The sequence below is a fragment of the Stegostoma tigrinum genome, chromosome 13, assembly GCF_030684315.1.
Source record: "Stegostoma tigrinum isolate sSteTig4 chromosome 13, sSteTig4.hap1, whole genome shotgun sequence".
Classification (NCBI taxonomy): domain Eukaryota; kingdom Metazoa; phylum Chordata; class Chondrichthyes; order Orectolobiformes; family Stegostomatidae; genus Stegostoma; species Stegostoma tigrinum.
Window position 1 is genome coordinate 33,965,397 of NC_081366.1, and position 14,723 is coordinate 33,980,119.

At 38.7% G+C, this 14,723-nt stretch overlaps 1 protein-coding gene across 4 annotated transcripts in view; it reads left to right on the forward strand.

Annotated features, from left to right (window-relative positions):
• The window catches only part of LOC125458076 (progesterone receptor-like), a 95,523-nt gene that overhangs the window by 44,242 nt on the left and 36,558 nt on the right, over window positions 1–14,723 (forward strand). For all 4 annotated transcript variants that reach the window (XM_048542946.2, XM_048542950.2, XM_048542948.2 and 1 more), the window contains exons 3-4: window positions 5,326–5,480; window positions 13,911–14,027. In XM_048542946.2, coding sequence (XP_048398903.1) covers window positions 5,326–5,480; window positions 13,911–14,027 — 272 coding nt within the window. The remainder of the gene's footprint in view (window positions 1–5,325; window positions 5,481–13,910; window positions 14,028–14,723) is intronic.

Here is a 14,723-nt window from a genome sequence, read left to right on the forward strand (position 1 = left end):
AGAATATGATAGCTAATTTATGTAGGCAAGGTTCTGAAAACATAAATTGGCTATCATATTTTCTCGAATTGTTTAAACTGCTAACTCAGTTCCCTTATTACTTACTTGATGTGGGTTCCCTAAACACACACCTTCAAAAGACTTTAGAATGTGTTTCTCGCTGCCACCTTTTGGAGTGACTGCTAAGCCTCTCGAACCACTTTCCTAACAAGCATGCTTAGAAACTTATAATAACAGTACTTTTGTTGTTATAGGCCTCTTCCACCTGCATGAACCTACTTCTGGCTGCTTTTCTCTCTATCCAATAGTCCGAAAACGCAAATCAGCAAACACCTTAGCCGTTATTTACAAGTTATGTTGCCTAGGAAGATACTTTTTGGAACTAGATGTTTGAAATGACTTTGACAATTTTTTGAATCTTCACAGGATTGAAAAACTAAAATTCATTGTTCCTTCACTTCAGAACTCAAGTTCTCAAATAATAATATCTTACTAATATTCATAATGTAATCTAAACTGTGCTATTTTAAGAGGGCTTAAAAGCAGGGTCTTGCAGTCAGGTGCACAGTGACAGGAAGGAGTGACAGTAGTTAAGAAAGGTTATGGGATGTTTGGCTTTATAAAGGACAACTAATGCAAAAACACAGAAGTCATGCTACATCTTTACAATAGCTGGTTAAGTCTCGGCTAGGTATTGTGTACAATTTAGGTATGATGTCGAGGCTTATATGTAGCTGGTATTCAAAGTTTTGAGATACATTCAAGTTGGAGTATTTGTTTCCTTTGGATAATAGGGTGAGAACCAGAGAGTTATCTATTTAAAATGGCAGGCAAAAAAAAACTGGAAGAGAAAAGAGATTTTAAATCAAAATTGTGATGCATGGAATGGAGCAGAATATCCTAAATAAAAGGCTATAATTCCTCTTAAAAATGAAACATCTTGCAAAATACAGATCAAAATATTACACACACACACAAGTTTTTGACTAAAGCTAATTTCAAAAATTCTTCAGCGTTAAATAATTAGAGCCGATGAAGCAGGGCATTTGTCTGTCATCTGCATCTGGTGAATCCAACAGAAGAATCCTTTGTATTTGTAATTTATGCATTGGTTTCACTTTCTCAGTCCTGTTTTGCAATTGATGGTCAATGTCTTAAAGGTGGGAGTGCATTATTTGTTTTATGTCAAATCAAACAGAATGAAGAATGCATCAGTACCTTTTTATTACAAAAGTTGTTACTTAATATACAATGTACCTATTAGGGATTGAGGTTCTGAGACCAGTCTTGTGATACATTATGAATTGCATTATATGTGACATTGAAATTGTTAGTAACTGCAGAAATTCAGGGATTAAGTTGTGTTCAGCTGCTTGTGCGCATGTTTTTCTGAATGATGGAATTTGCCACTTTGTACAAGCAATTTGTTCTATTTTGGGTCTTTTGATTTATCCGTTGTATCAAGCTTTCAGAACGAGAAGTGGTGGCCTTTTTTGCCACAGCCCAGACTTGGGCACGTTGATGAGGTCAGTTTTGAACCTTATCGTGGATCGAGTTTTGATATTAGTTCAAATATTGATTGTTTTGTTAGCATACTTTGTTAACTGGTAATATTTCAGCTTCAGAATAAATCAGCAAAAATAGCGGAATCCTGTGTTTCTAGTTAAATTATTTTTCAAAATGTTCCATTTAAAATCAGTGTCATCTGTTCAACTCAAACGTTGATAGCAAAAATCAACCTGAAATATTGTTCCAAGTCTGTGCCGTTTCCTTATTTCCTACTAATAATTCCCCAATCTCATGCTGAAAAGGACCAATTGTCATTCCAGCAACTCATTTTTACTTAGTTTCTTTCTGTTTGTAAAAGCTTTAACCATCTTGCTTTTATATTTATTGCTAGTTTACCTCAATTTCACCCTCTTGATTATAAATCAGCAGAGTATTGCAAAAAAAAACTCAAGTTTTCCAAACAGACTATCGGTAGAACACAGCAGGCCAAGCAGCATCAGAGGAGCAGGAAAGCTGACGTTTCGGGTCTGGAGCCGCCTTTAGAAATGATAATCTTTGCTGTATTGTGTGCCTTTTTGTTTTGATTGATAACATCCTTAACCTCCTTAGTTGTCCACAGGTGGTGCATCCTTCTCTCATTTTTCAGTGAAATTGTTGAGAGTTCTGAAAGTCTCCTTAAATATTTGTCATTGCTGTTCTGCCATTTTACCTCTTGACCTAATTGAAATGGGAAACTAGATTAACTGTCATTATTTCAATATAATTTTGAAAATTCAAAATTTTTTTTCAGATTTTTTTTCTTAGAGTGTCATCAACAAGGGAAAGGACTCAAGAAAGATGGCATTGTTGTAACAGCATTGAGCTAACATAGAAGAACATAAAACATAGAACGTTACAGTGCAGTACAGGCCCTTTGGCCCTCTGTTAAGCTGACCTGTGAAACCAACCTGAAGCCCAAATAACCTACACTATTCCATTATCACCCATATGTTTATCCAGTGACCATTTAAATGCCCTTAAAGTTGGTGAGTCTACTACTGTTGCAGGCAGGGCATTCCACGCACTTGCTACTCTGAGTAAAGAACCTACCTCTGACATCTGTCCTATATCTATCACCCCTCAATTTAAAGTTATGTCCCCTCATGCTAGCCATCACCATCCGAGGAAAAAAGGCTCACTGTACACCCTATCTAATCCTCTGATCACCTTGTATGCCTCTATTAAGTCACCTCTTAACCTCCTTCTCTCTAATGAAAACAGTCTCAAGTCCTTCAGCCTTTCCTCATGAGACCTTCCCTCCGTACTAGGCAACAACCCGGTAAATCTTCTTTGCACCCTTTCTAATGCTTCCACATGCTTCCTATAACGCGGCGACCAGAACTGTACGCAATACTCCAAGTGCGGCTGCACCAGAGTTTTGTACGGTTGCAACATGACCTCATGGCTCCGAAACACACTCGCTCTCCCAGTAAAACCTAACACACCGTATGCCTTCCTAACAACCCTATCAAGCTGGGTGGCACCTTTCAGGGATCTATGCACATGGACACCCCGAGATCGCTCTGCTCATCCATACCACCAAGAATCTTACCGTTAGCCCAGTATTCTGTATTCCTGTTACTCCTTCCAAAGTGAATCACTTCACATTTCTCTGCATTAAACTCCATTTGCCACCTCTCAGCCCATCTCTGCAGCTTATGTATGTCCCTCTGTAACTGGCAACATCCTTCCACACTACCCACAACTCCACCAACTTTAGTGTCATCCGCAAATTTATTAACGTATCCTTCCACACCCTCATTCAGATCACTTATAAAAATGACAAACAGCAGTGGCTCCAAAACAGATCCTTGCAATACACCACTAGTAACTGAACTCCAGGATGAACATTTCCCATCAACCACCACTCTGTCTTGTTACAGCTAGCCAATTTCTGATCCAAACTGCTAAATCACCCTGAATCCCATGCCTCCATATTTTCTGCAATAGCGTGCCTTGGGGAACCTTATCACATGATTTACAGAAATCCATATACACCACATCAACCGCTTTACCCTCATCCACCTGTTTGGTCGCCTTCTCAAAGAACTCAGTAAGGTTTGTGAGGCACGACTTACTCTCTACAAAACCGTGTTGACTATTCCTAATCAAATTATTCCTTTCTAGATGATTATCAATCCTATCTCTCATAATTCTTTCCAACACTTTACCCTCAACCGAAGTAAGGCTCACTGTTTTATAGTTACTAGGGTTGCCTCTACACCCCCTTCTGGAACAAGGGGACAACATTTGCTATTCTCCAGTCTTCTGGCACTATTCCTGAAGACAGTAACAATATAAAGATCAAAGCCTCTGCAATCTCCTCCCTAGCTTCCCAGAGAATCCTAGATACATCCCATTCAGCCCAGGGGACTCATCTATTTTCACACTTGCCAGAATTGCTAACACCACCTCCTTATGAACCTCAATCCCGTCTAGTCTAATAGCCTGTATCTCAGCATTCTCCTCGACAACATTGTCTTTTTCCAGTGTGAATACTGATGATAAATATTCATTTAGTGCCTCTCCTATCTCTTCAGACTCCATGCACAACTTCCCAGTACTGTCCTTGACTGGCCCTAATCTTACTTTAGTCAATCATTTATTTTTGATATGCCATTAAAAGCTTTAGGGTTTTCCTTGTTCCTACCTGCCAAAGACTTCTCATGTCCCCTCCTGTCTCTTCTTAGCTATCTCTTTAGGTCCTTTCTGGCTAACTTGTAACTCTCAAGAGCCCTATCTGAGACTTCATGCCTCATCTTTACGTAAACCTCCTTCTTCCTCTTGACAGGAGATTCAACTTCTTTACTAAACCATAGTTCCCTCGCTCAACCACTTGCTCCCCGTCTGACAGGTACATACTTATCAAGGACACACAGTAGCTGTTCCTTGAATAAGCTCCACACTTCAATTGTGCCCCATCCCTGAAACACAAGTACCGCAAAAATGTACACAGTACGGAGTGCTCTTGTCATTTGAATGCTTGTGTCCATGTCATTTAAATATTGAACTATACTGATTACAGTTCATATGAAGTAGCAAAAAATGTTCTGTAAGTATTTACGTATATGATATATCCTCATTCCATTCACCATCCTGTCTATCATAGTTGGATAATTGCCGATGTTTCTTTCAAATTCCTGTTCTCATAAATTTATAGTTTCTACGAGGCAGCCTGGTTCTACCAGTACTTCTCATTTAAAGTTTGCTTTCAAGAGGCAGTCAGGAAGTAATCTGAACTAGATAAAAGCCAAAGTATGGACATAAAGGAAGGTTGGAAAAATAACGTAACATAATTAAATAACATAGTTTAGCGTTTAACAGAATTGACTGTAGGAGTTCAGTATCAATTATTTGGAGCTGGGGATCAGAGGCAGAACAAATATGTACTTAACACATTGAAAGCAGGAGAATGATGAAACAGCATGGTCTTGAAAGAATAACCCTAAACACCACTATGACAACTCGTGGAAAGTCTGAAAAAAGGATTCTCAAATAGAAAAGTCCAAAGTTTGATTGGTTTTATGAAGTGAAATGTAATGCCGCCAGCAAATTCTCAGTAATGGATTTGTGGATCTCGCACAAGATAATTGTTTCAATATTGGATTTTGGAATAGTCCTTTCGGAGAACTAAATTGTATTAGTGCCAGATAAAATGTCATTGGCATCCGATACAAATTTGACCAGAGACAGTTTTACATTTAAACACTTGTATTTGAATTTTAATGCTTGCTAATCTGGCTAATTTTATTTGAACTGAAACCTATTTTATTCCAGTGCTGATCTGAAATCTGAAGGAAGCTCATCCTCTACTGCCTCCTCGGGGCCACCTGCCAAAGTCTGTCTGGTTTGCTCAGATGAAGCATCTGGATGTCATTACGGTGTTCTTACATGTGGCAGTTGCAAAGTTTTCTTTAAGCGAGCTGTAGAAGGTAAGAATGAGTCATTTTCTAGTGTGTTTGTGCACTTCAGACAACCTTGTCAGTTTTATTTATTGTAGTTTCTATTAAAAAACAGATACTGAGTGCAAATAAATATCCAATTCTAAATCCATACCGACCAGCTTTGTAAAGGTAAAGGCACTACAGAGGGGAAAAAAGAAAGCATTGAAACCAAGGACTTTGGGTTAAGATTCTCACCGCTTTTGTTAACGAGTTGATTGTCAAACATGATACCTTGATCATTGCTTTAGAAAGATGAGGCGTGAACTCTGGCAATAGACTTTGCAAAATATGGATGCCACTAATGATATTGGCCTTTAAAACCTCAAAATTAGTCTGCCATACAAATGATTCTTTGGTCATCAGGGAATAATCTCTGGTCAAAAAGCCTGTTTTTTTTTTACTAACAACAGTTACAACTTTCATTTGTTGTTAATGTTGTAAAATGCTCCAACGTGATTGACGCTAATTGTTACCAACTGAAATTAGACAGAACCACAGTGGGAGATAACAAGGCAAAAGGTCAAAAGTTTGGCCCAAATAGTAGTTTTGCAAGAGAGCAAAGGGGCTATTGAAGGGATTTCTAGAACTTAAAGCTTTGGCCCCTAAAGGCACAGCTACCAAGTATTAAAAAATCATTTCAGAGATAGTAGGAACTGCAGATGCTGGAGAATCTGAGATAACAAGGTGCAGAGCTGGATGAAGACAGCAGGCCAAGCAGCATCAGCGGACAAGGAAAGCTGATGTTTCAGGCCTAGACCCTCCTTTAGACCCTTTTTCTGAAGAAGGATCTAGGCCCGAAACATCAGCTTTCCTGCTCCTCTGCTGCTTGGCCTGCTGTGTTCATCCAGCTCTACACCTTGTTACCTTAAAAAAATCAAAATTGTGATGTGTGCATTGATAGCAAATCCAGCATCCCTAATCACCTTTTGAGTAGGTGATGGTGAGTGAGCTTTATGGACAAATATGGACCATGTCATGAAGGTATCTTCATAGTGCAGTTACAGAGTAGTTCTGGAATTTTGACCCAGGTCTGATAAAGGAATGGTGATCCACTTCTCGTCTTGATGCTATCTGACTTGGCAAACTTGCAGATGCATTCAATAACTGCCGTTACTGTTTTAGCTGGCAGAGGTTGCGCTTTTTCTGTCAGATATACGTGAGTGCTCCTATGACCCTATTCGAAGAACGGCAGTGAAATTTTGCCCTGTAACTTGACCTATTGGTTATTCTCTACAAACATTACTGTTGACAAAACTGGTAGCATGGTGAAGCTCAGTGATGTGAATTTTAAATTAACTTAATATCACGCAAGGAAACAGTTACAATCCTTTAGCTTATGAGAACTCTTGCTTCTTTGACCCTGTTGCCATCTGACTGCTGACTACTCAACATCGCTTCTTCACGCTGTTAATGGATGTTACTAGCAGTTCTGTCTGCAAGGACTGTTTCTCTTTCATACCTGCTATGGTTGGCCCTTCCCAGAATAACATCAACACTTGGATCCTATGTCTTCACAAACTATCATCCTGTCTTCAAACCTCACTTTTCCTTCCAAAGCCCCTCCGTATGTGTCCTTTCCCAAATCTGTGCTCATCTTTCCTGGGAACTCCACATTTGAATTGGCCCTGCCGTGGTCCTCTCTATTTCACAAATGACATCTGTGTCTGTGAAATAATCCTATTATCCACTTTCATCCCTTTTGGTCTCCATCTTTCTATAACATATGTTAGGTTTTAACACATTGCTTTTCTAATGTCCAGATTTGTTGGTTTGCAAATGTCTGGTTCCATTCTTACCTCTTTATAGCCAAAGAATTACCTTCATTGGCTTCTCTCTCTACCACAGAGCTGTCACCTGTGGAGATCTAAAGAATTTAGCGTAATCCCTCTTTTATTTCTCTTTTGTATGCTCCCCTTTGGCAAGAGCATCTAATGCCACATTGGTTTCTGCATGTACGCTATCAACATATGAACCACTCACCATTGCACTCACCCTCTGTCATGTCTAAGCTTTGTTCTATATGTCAGCCATCCAAGTACTGGATGAGCAAACATTTCCACCAATCAAAAATTGGGAAGACCAAAGACATTCCCTTTAGTCCTGGTACAAAGTCCATTCTCCTCCCGCTAACTCCATCCCTTTTTTAGGTGATGTCCAAGGCTGAGCGAGACTAATGTCACCTATTTCCACGTTTGGTAACATTACCGAACTCTGCTTCTCTTCGTACTTCTGTTGAAACTTTCATCCATGCCTCTGTTACCGCTCAATTAGACCAGTTTAAAACCTGCCTGACTGATCTTCCATGCTCTATCTTCTATAAGCTTGATTATCCAGACTCTGCTGTCCTAACAAGCACAAAGTCCCATTCATCTATCACAGTTGTGCTCCCTGACCTTGCTCATAGTCAAGCAACCCATTGACTTTTAAATTCTCATACTTGCTTTCAAATTCCTTTGTTGGTCTTGCACCTTCCATGTCACTATTCTTTGCCTGCTCCATAACCCTCTTAGATCTCTATGGCAGTATAATTCTGGTTTGTGGATAAGCCTGATTTTAATCGCTCATTGGTGGCCATGCTTATCTTCCCAATCTCTGCTATGCTCCAGTCTAATCACTATGATTGATAATACAGACATGTCCATATACAGATGATGCTTGGGCCCCTTTTATCTCTGCTTTTGGTTTCATTACAAGATTGTATTCTCCCTGGGTTAATGGCCTATTATGCAGACATGGAAACTAACATTCTTGCGAACTGTAATTAAATTTCAAAACATTGTGTACCTTACTAATTTATTTAACAGTTTCTCTTTGTTTACCACTAATTAGAATTTTGACCAATAAATAATATCTCTCCTTAACAGACCTTGATCTGAAGAAAACAGCACCAGCTTATTTTGCCCGTTCATATAACCATGCTTCCTTATTCCTGCTGTTATTCTGTTCAGTCTCCTCTGCATCCTCTCCAGGGCCTTAATATCCTTCCGAAGACACGATGCCCAGAACTGGACACAATGCTGAAGTTTATCCAGTGATTTGTAAATTTTTTGCATACCTATATAGAAAATCCAGCATCCTGAATGATTGATTTTTTTTTTTGTTTTCTTCAGCAATTGCATCTTGTCCAGCCATTCTCAAAGATGTTTGTATGAGAATCTCCAGATGGTATGCAGTGATTAAAATGGCAACATTTAGTTTGTATTGCCTTGCCTCATTGTGTCCTCAAGAATGCATCCATCTACACTTCTTTGCATCAATTTTGATTAGTTTGTTTACGTGCTTCTGAAATTTGCTACATCCTTTCATTGTACAGTACATATGAGTTCATCTGTACCCAATTTAAGGTCATATACAAAGAGCAGTGGGTCATATACTTACCTTTCTGGACATGACTATAAATCTCCCTCCAGTCTGACAAATGTCCCTTCACCACTATTTGAAACTTTTTCTCTCCTCAATTTCATGTCTGTGCTGTTTAATCCATTTGAAATAAGTCAGTCATGTAGCACTTTAATAAACACCTTTTGAAGGTTTTCATGTACAATATTAAGCACAGTACAAGAGCAAAAATCTCTGAATGCTGGAAATAGTCAACAGGTAAGGTATGTCTTTGATAGTTTAAAAAAAGTTGATGAGAGTTAATGTTACATGTCAAGATGTCCTTTTATCAAATGTAGTGTCCGAATCAAGTCTCTCCATTACCTCATCAAATAACTTGAACTACATTTTGACAAATACCTTTAACAAGTCTGTACTGGCACTCAATTTTTAATTTGTGTTTTCCAGCTGACAGTTAACCTTGTCTAGGATTATGGATTTCAAATATATTTTACAACTGGCAGGTTATAGATTCATAATTTACTAATTCTGGTTGATTTTTTTTCAGGACTATTTTTATATTTAATTGAGGGGCCTAGATAGAGTGGATAGGAAGGATACACTTCCCTTGGCAAGAAGATCAATGATCAGAGGCCTGAGTTAAAGTAATTAGCAGATAGCCTAGAGAATAGCTAAGAGTTTTTTTGGGCAGAGGGTCGTGAAAATCAACACATCTTAAAACAAACACATGCACTAGATGCCATAACCTAGTGTTATAGACCGCGACCTGGGAAGTGGAATTAAACTGCATAGCTATTTTGCTGCTAGCACATGCATGATGGGCTGAAGGACCTCCTCCTTTGTCCTACATTTTGTTTATGTCCATTTGGGAATACTGGATACCTTTTAATTACAGCAGTGAAGGATGCAATATTCCTTATTGAGAACCCAGTTGTTGCGTGACTGAGCAGATGTTAGATGCAGTGTTGACTCTTCCCTTCCTTGGTATTGAAATTGCTGTATTGCTGCAGGCCAGCAATAATATAACAGGCATTGTAGAAATTCATTCATTCAGTGTAGTAAAATGTCTACGTGTCAGAGCGTAGCATCTCTTTTATTAGTGAGCAAGCTTGTTTCAGCTTCTAATTGTTTCCATGTAGACAGTAATGCCTTATTGGGAGACACATAGATGCGACAGTCAAGAAAGCACAACAACGCCTCATCCTCAGGTGGCTCAAAATTTGGCATGTCCATGAGGTCCCTCACCCACTTCTACAGATGCATCATTGAAAATATATCATCCAGTTGCATAATGGCCTGGTATGGCAACTACAGGGGCAGCACAGTGGCTGAGTGGTTAGCACTGCTGCCTCATAGTGCCAGGTACATAGGTTCAGTTCCAGCCTTGGGTGATGGTCTGTTTTGAGTTTGCACATTCTCCCCGTGCCAATGTAGGTTTCCTCCAGGTGTGCCGGTTTCCTCCCACAGTCCAGAGATGTGCAGGGTAGGTGGATTGGCCATGCTAAATTGCCCATAGTGTTCAGGAATGTTTAGGTTAGGTGCGTTAGACATGGGGAATGCAGGGGTAGGGGAATGGGTCTGCGTGGGATGCTCTTTGAAGGGGCAGTGTGGACTTGTTGAGCCAAATGGCCTGTTTCCATTCTGTAGAGACTGTATGCTCTGCCCAGGAAGATAAACTATAGAAGGTGGTGTGCATCACCCCAGGCCATCACAGAAGCTAACCTTCCGTCCATGGACTTGACTTAAACTGCCCATTGCTGTGGAAAGGCAGCCAACATCATCAAAGCTCCATTACGCCCTAGTAACGACCTCCTACAACCAGCTCAGTCAGGCAGAAGACACAGAAGCCTGGGCATATGCATGAGCGGGTTTAGGAACAGCTTCTTTCTGGCCCATATCAGACTGCTGAATGGACTCCAGTCTCAAATAATGTAACCTGCCACGTAACCCGTATGCATCTAAGTCTTTGATCTGTACATCCTTTGCTTGCTTTGATTTTGCCTGTACTGCTCATAAACAAAGCTTTTCACTGTATTTTGGTACATGTGACAATAAATAACATTATGGGGGCAATGGCCTAGTGGTATTATCACTGGACTGTTTAATTCAGAGACCCAAATAATGTTCTGGGAACCCGGGTTTGAATCCTACCACAGCAGATGGTGAAATTTGAATTCAGTAAATATCCGCAATTGAGAGTCTAATGATGATCATCAGTCCGTTGCCGATAGTCGGGAAAAGCCCATCTGGCCCGCTAATGACCTTTTAGAAAAGGAAACTGCTATCTTTACCTGGTCTGGCCTACATGTGACTCCACATCCACAAGAATGACTCTTAACTACCACCTGTGCCATTAAGGTGGGGAATAAATACTGCCTAGCCAGTGACGCCCACATTCCATGAGTGAATAAAGAAAAAAAGTCAAAATCAAATGAATTAATATGCTACATCAAAGCTGGAAAATCAACTTTTAGAACAGGCTGCATTGGGACAACTTGGTAAACCAGGTGTTCAGCTAGACCTCTTAATTGGTTATTGGCACCAGCTCCGAGGAAGCAGATGGGGGATCTGTGCTGTTAATGGTAAAATTTCTTGAAGCTTCTCTAATTGACATCAATTATAACAAATTATCAGTTTAAAGTAGTGAAAGATGAAAATTCTTGGTTATTTCTTTCACAGTTTTTAAAAAAGTGTTATTTGGAATGTAATGAAGACAGATTCATTCGTGGTTTTCAAAAGGGAATCACCTAAATATTCAAAGACAGCACGTTTGTAGGGCTGCAGGGAAAGGTAGGGAGTGGAGCTTGTTAAGTTGCTGTTGCAGAGATCTGGTTCACCTCCTGTGTTATAGATATTTTGTGATTCCTGTTATTCAGTCTGTTGTTCTATTAACACAATATATGGGGGGAAAATTTCCACCAAGCTAATAGTGAAACAAATCTTGAAACATTAAACTTTTGAAGCCAAAGTGTGCTTTACATTAGCTCTCAGTGTTTGTGCAGGACTGTTGAGATGTTCCCTTAATTAGTGTGGCTCTTTTTAGCCATGCTAAAATGAATTAGTTTCTGAAGGTGTGTTGATGCTTTTAGTGTATGGTGTCAGGCAAACAAAATTTCTGATTGATGGAACAGTTTTGTTTGGTTAAAAGATGTTTATGACCTTACTCTCTCTTCAAAAAGAAAACAGTCCTAAATATCAGTTAAGAAAAATTTAACAGCAAGTCATTCAAAATTGATTTTAGTAGATTTTTGTGAGAAGCTCTTCAAATTAATAAATAAAATTGTTTTAGTTATACTTCTGTTCTGTTTTGGATTGCTGCTTTCCCCATGAACGTTTCTAAAATTGTGTTGTGAGTGAATAGGCCCTAAAATAGGCTTTTTAACTGAGTAGATGTTTAAGCTGTTTGTTGAGCCTTCTCTTTTTGCTCTCAAATTGTATTCAGAATTCTGTAAATTGAAACCCATTAATTCACGGATAGTAATGCCTGCATTTCATAAATCTGAACTGGATTCAGGTGCATCTTTCCAAAGGGAAATTCTAATCTCTTTAACCTAGAAGCAAGAGGGCAGTAAATTGACTCTCAAATTCATAAGCTATTGGAAGGCAAGCTAATTTTTAAAAATGAACAAGTTTTTCCAGATGGAACAATTCTTCAACTATTGGGAAAGAAACATGCAAAATTATGATTATTGCGTCTGTAATTTCCTCACTCTTTTGCACCCTGAAGTAGAAAAGCACTTGAGTACTGGATGCTTGTCTCTTTGTTTCCATTCCTATTATTTTTGCTTCTGCAACTCTGAGGTTTATTAAATCCACCAAATCCTTCCACAGTATTTATTTATGTGTTCCCTTGTATTGGCAATATTTTCTCTTTTTGCCAATGTAGGAATGGTTACAATATACTCACTCTGCAAATATGTCGTTTCTATATTATGTATTCATGTGACCCTAATTTGGCAAGTTCTCCTTTATCACTATTGGCTTTGAATATTGTGTTCCTATTCCCCTTTTTCATTTGTTATTATTCACTCGGTATTCTTTCAGTGATGTTCATTACTAGTCTGTTTCCTTCCATTTGAGTAGATGCTTCTTTTAACGTCATACAGTTATGTGCATCATTTATTCACCAGTGTTTTGCGTACACAAGCAAATTGCTTGACGTTTGGGATATGCACTAGTTTAGTAGCACATCTTTTATCATTGTTTGTAATGGATCAGTTTTATTTACTATAATCTGTTCATTAATCACCCTTTAAGTTTGCTTTAATTAAATTTAAAACCTGTTTTTAAATTCTCATCTGCCTCCCAAACCTAATATCAAATTCAGTCACTTCATAGTCATATCAGATTCTTAACAAGCTAACTCTTGTTTGTTACCTGCTACTAAGTCCATTATTGCCTTTTCTGTTGTCATTTCTAAACATCATCTTAGCTCTGGAAAGTTAATCCTAAATACATCCTGGAGATTCGTTGCTTGTATTACTTGAATTATTCTACCTGCTATCCTGTGAAACTTAAAAATTCGTTTGTGACTAAATTGTGTTTGTGACTTACTTCTGTATCCTCCACCACCCCAAATCAAAGGAGGTATTTAAACACACCTTCTGTTGTCTTTTGCTACTAATTTCTCCTGCCCATTGCGCTTTCACTGCCCGATCACCATTGTTGAAAACCCTTTCTCTCCACGACAGTAATTTTCATTTATCAACCTTCTAATTTTCCTTCCTATTCAAATTGCCCTTTTATTTCTAATGGTTCTGTAAGCTTGGGTTGTTTTGCTCTCAATCACACCCTACTTACAGCCAGAGCAGTAATGTCCATTACAGGTTGTTGCATAAAATTGAAAGAACTGCTGATGCTGTAAATCAGAAACCAAAACGGAAATTGCTGGAAGCTCTCAGCAAGTCTGGTAGCACTGTCGTGAGAAATTGGAGTTAACTTTTCAGGTTGAATGACCCTTCCACACGTTGTTGTATATTGTCATTAATATTTGTTAGCAGTTTTTCCCTTTCACCCAGTTGAATTTTTACATCAATATCATTAATGATGTAATCAGACATTTTATATTTTCCTTTATAGGACAGCATAACTACCTCTGTGCTGGAAGGAATGACTGCATCATTGATAAGATTCGTCGAAAGAACTGCCCAGCTTGCCGTTTTAGAAAGTGCCTCCAGGCTGGAATGAATCTCGACGGTAAATTTGATTACTTCATGCAGCAGAAGGAAATTAACATTACCTTAGAATATTTATACTACGGTTTATTATACTATTTGTTAAATGATTAAAAGATTATCTACCAATCTGGCATGAATTATCCTAAAATCTCTATTATTCTGTCTGTAATGTGTGTCAGGATGCAATTGCAATGCAATATGTTTTGAGCTTAAAACAGACATGGATGCTATTTCATGCACTGCAGTTTATACTTGATCAAAATTTAAAATAGCAATATCGTCATCCTTTGGAAATTGGTTCTTGAAGATTGCAGTTCAAAGCTGCCTTTTAAACTGTGCCTTGTTATAGATGGTAAAGTAATTAAACACAGTCAATTTCCATATGGTCAAATGCTCACGTTCTGGAATGTCAAAATTTTCATGGTGTATGGCAACAGTGGCACTTCTGAGGGCTGCACTGTCATTATAGTTCAGGAACCCAGATATCTCAAGAACCTGTAACTGATTGAGTGGCACAGGATTCTGTGCTGGAGCCACAAATATTTGCAATTTATTTTAACCACTTGGATGAGGAAAGTGATTGTACTATTGCCAAGTTTGTGGATGACCCAGAAATAGTTGGGAAGTTATGTAATTAGTATTACACAGTCACAAAGGGATGTAGACAGGTGAAGTGAGTTTGCAAAAGCAGGGCAGTGGGAATTTAATGTAGGAA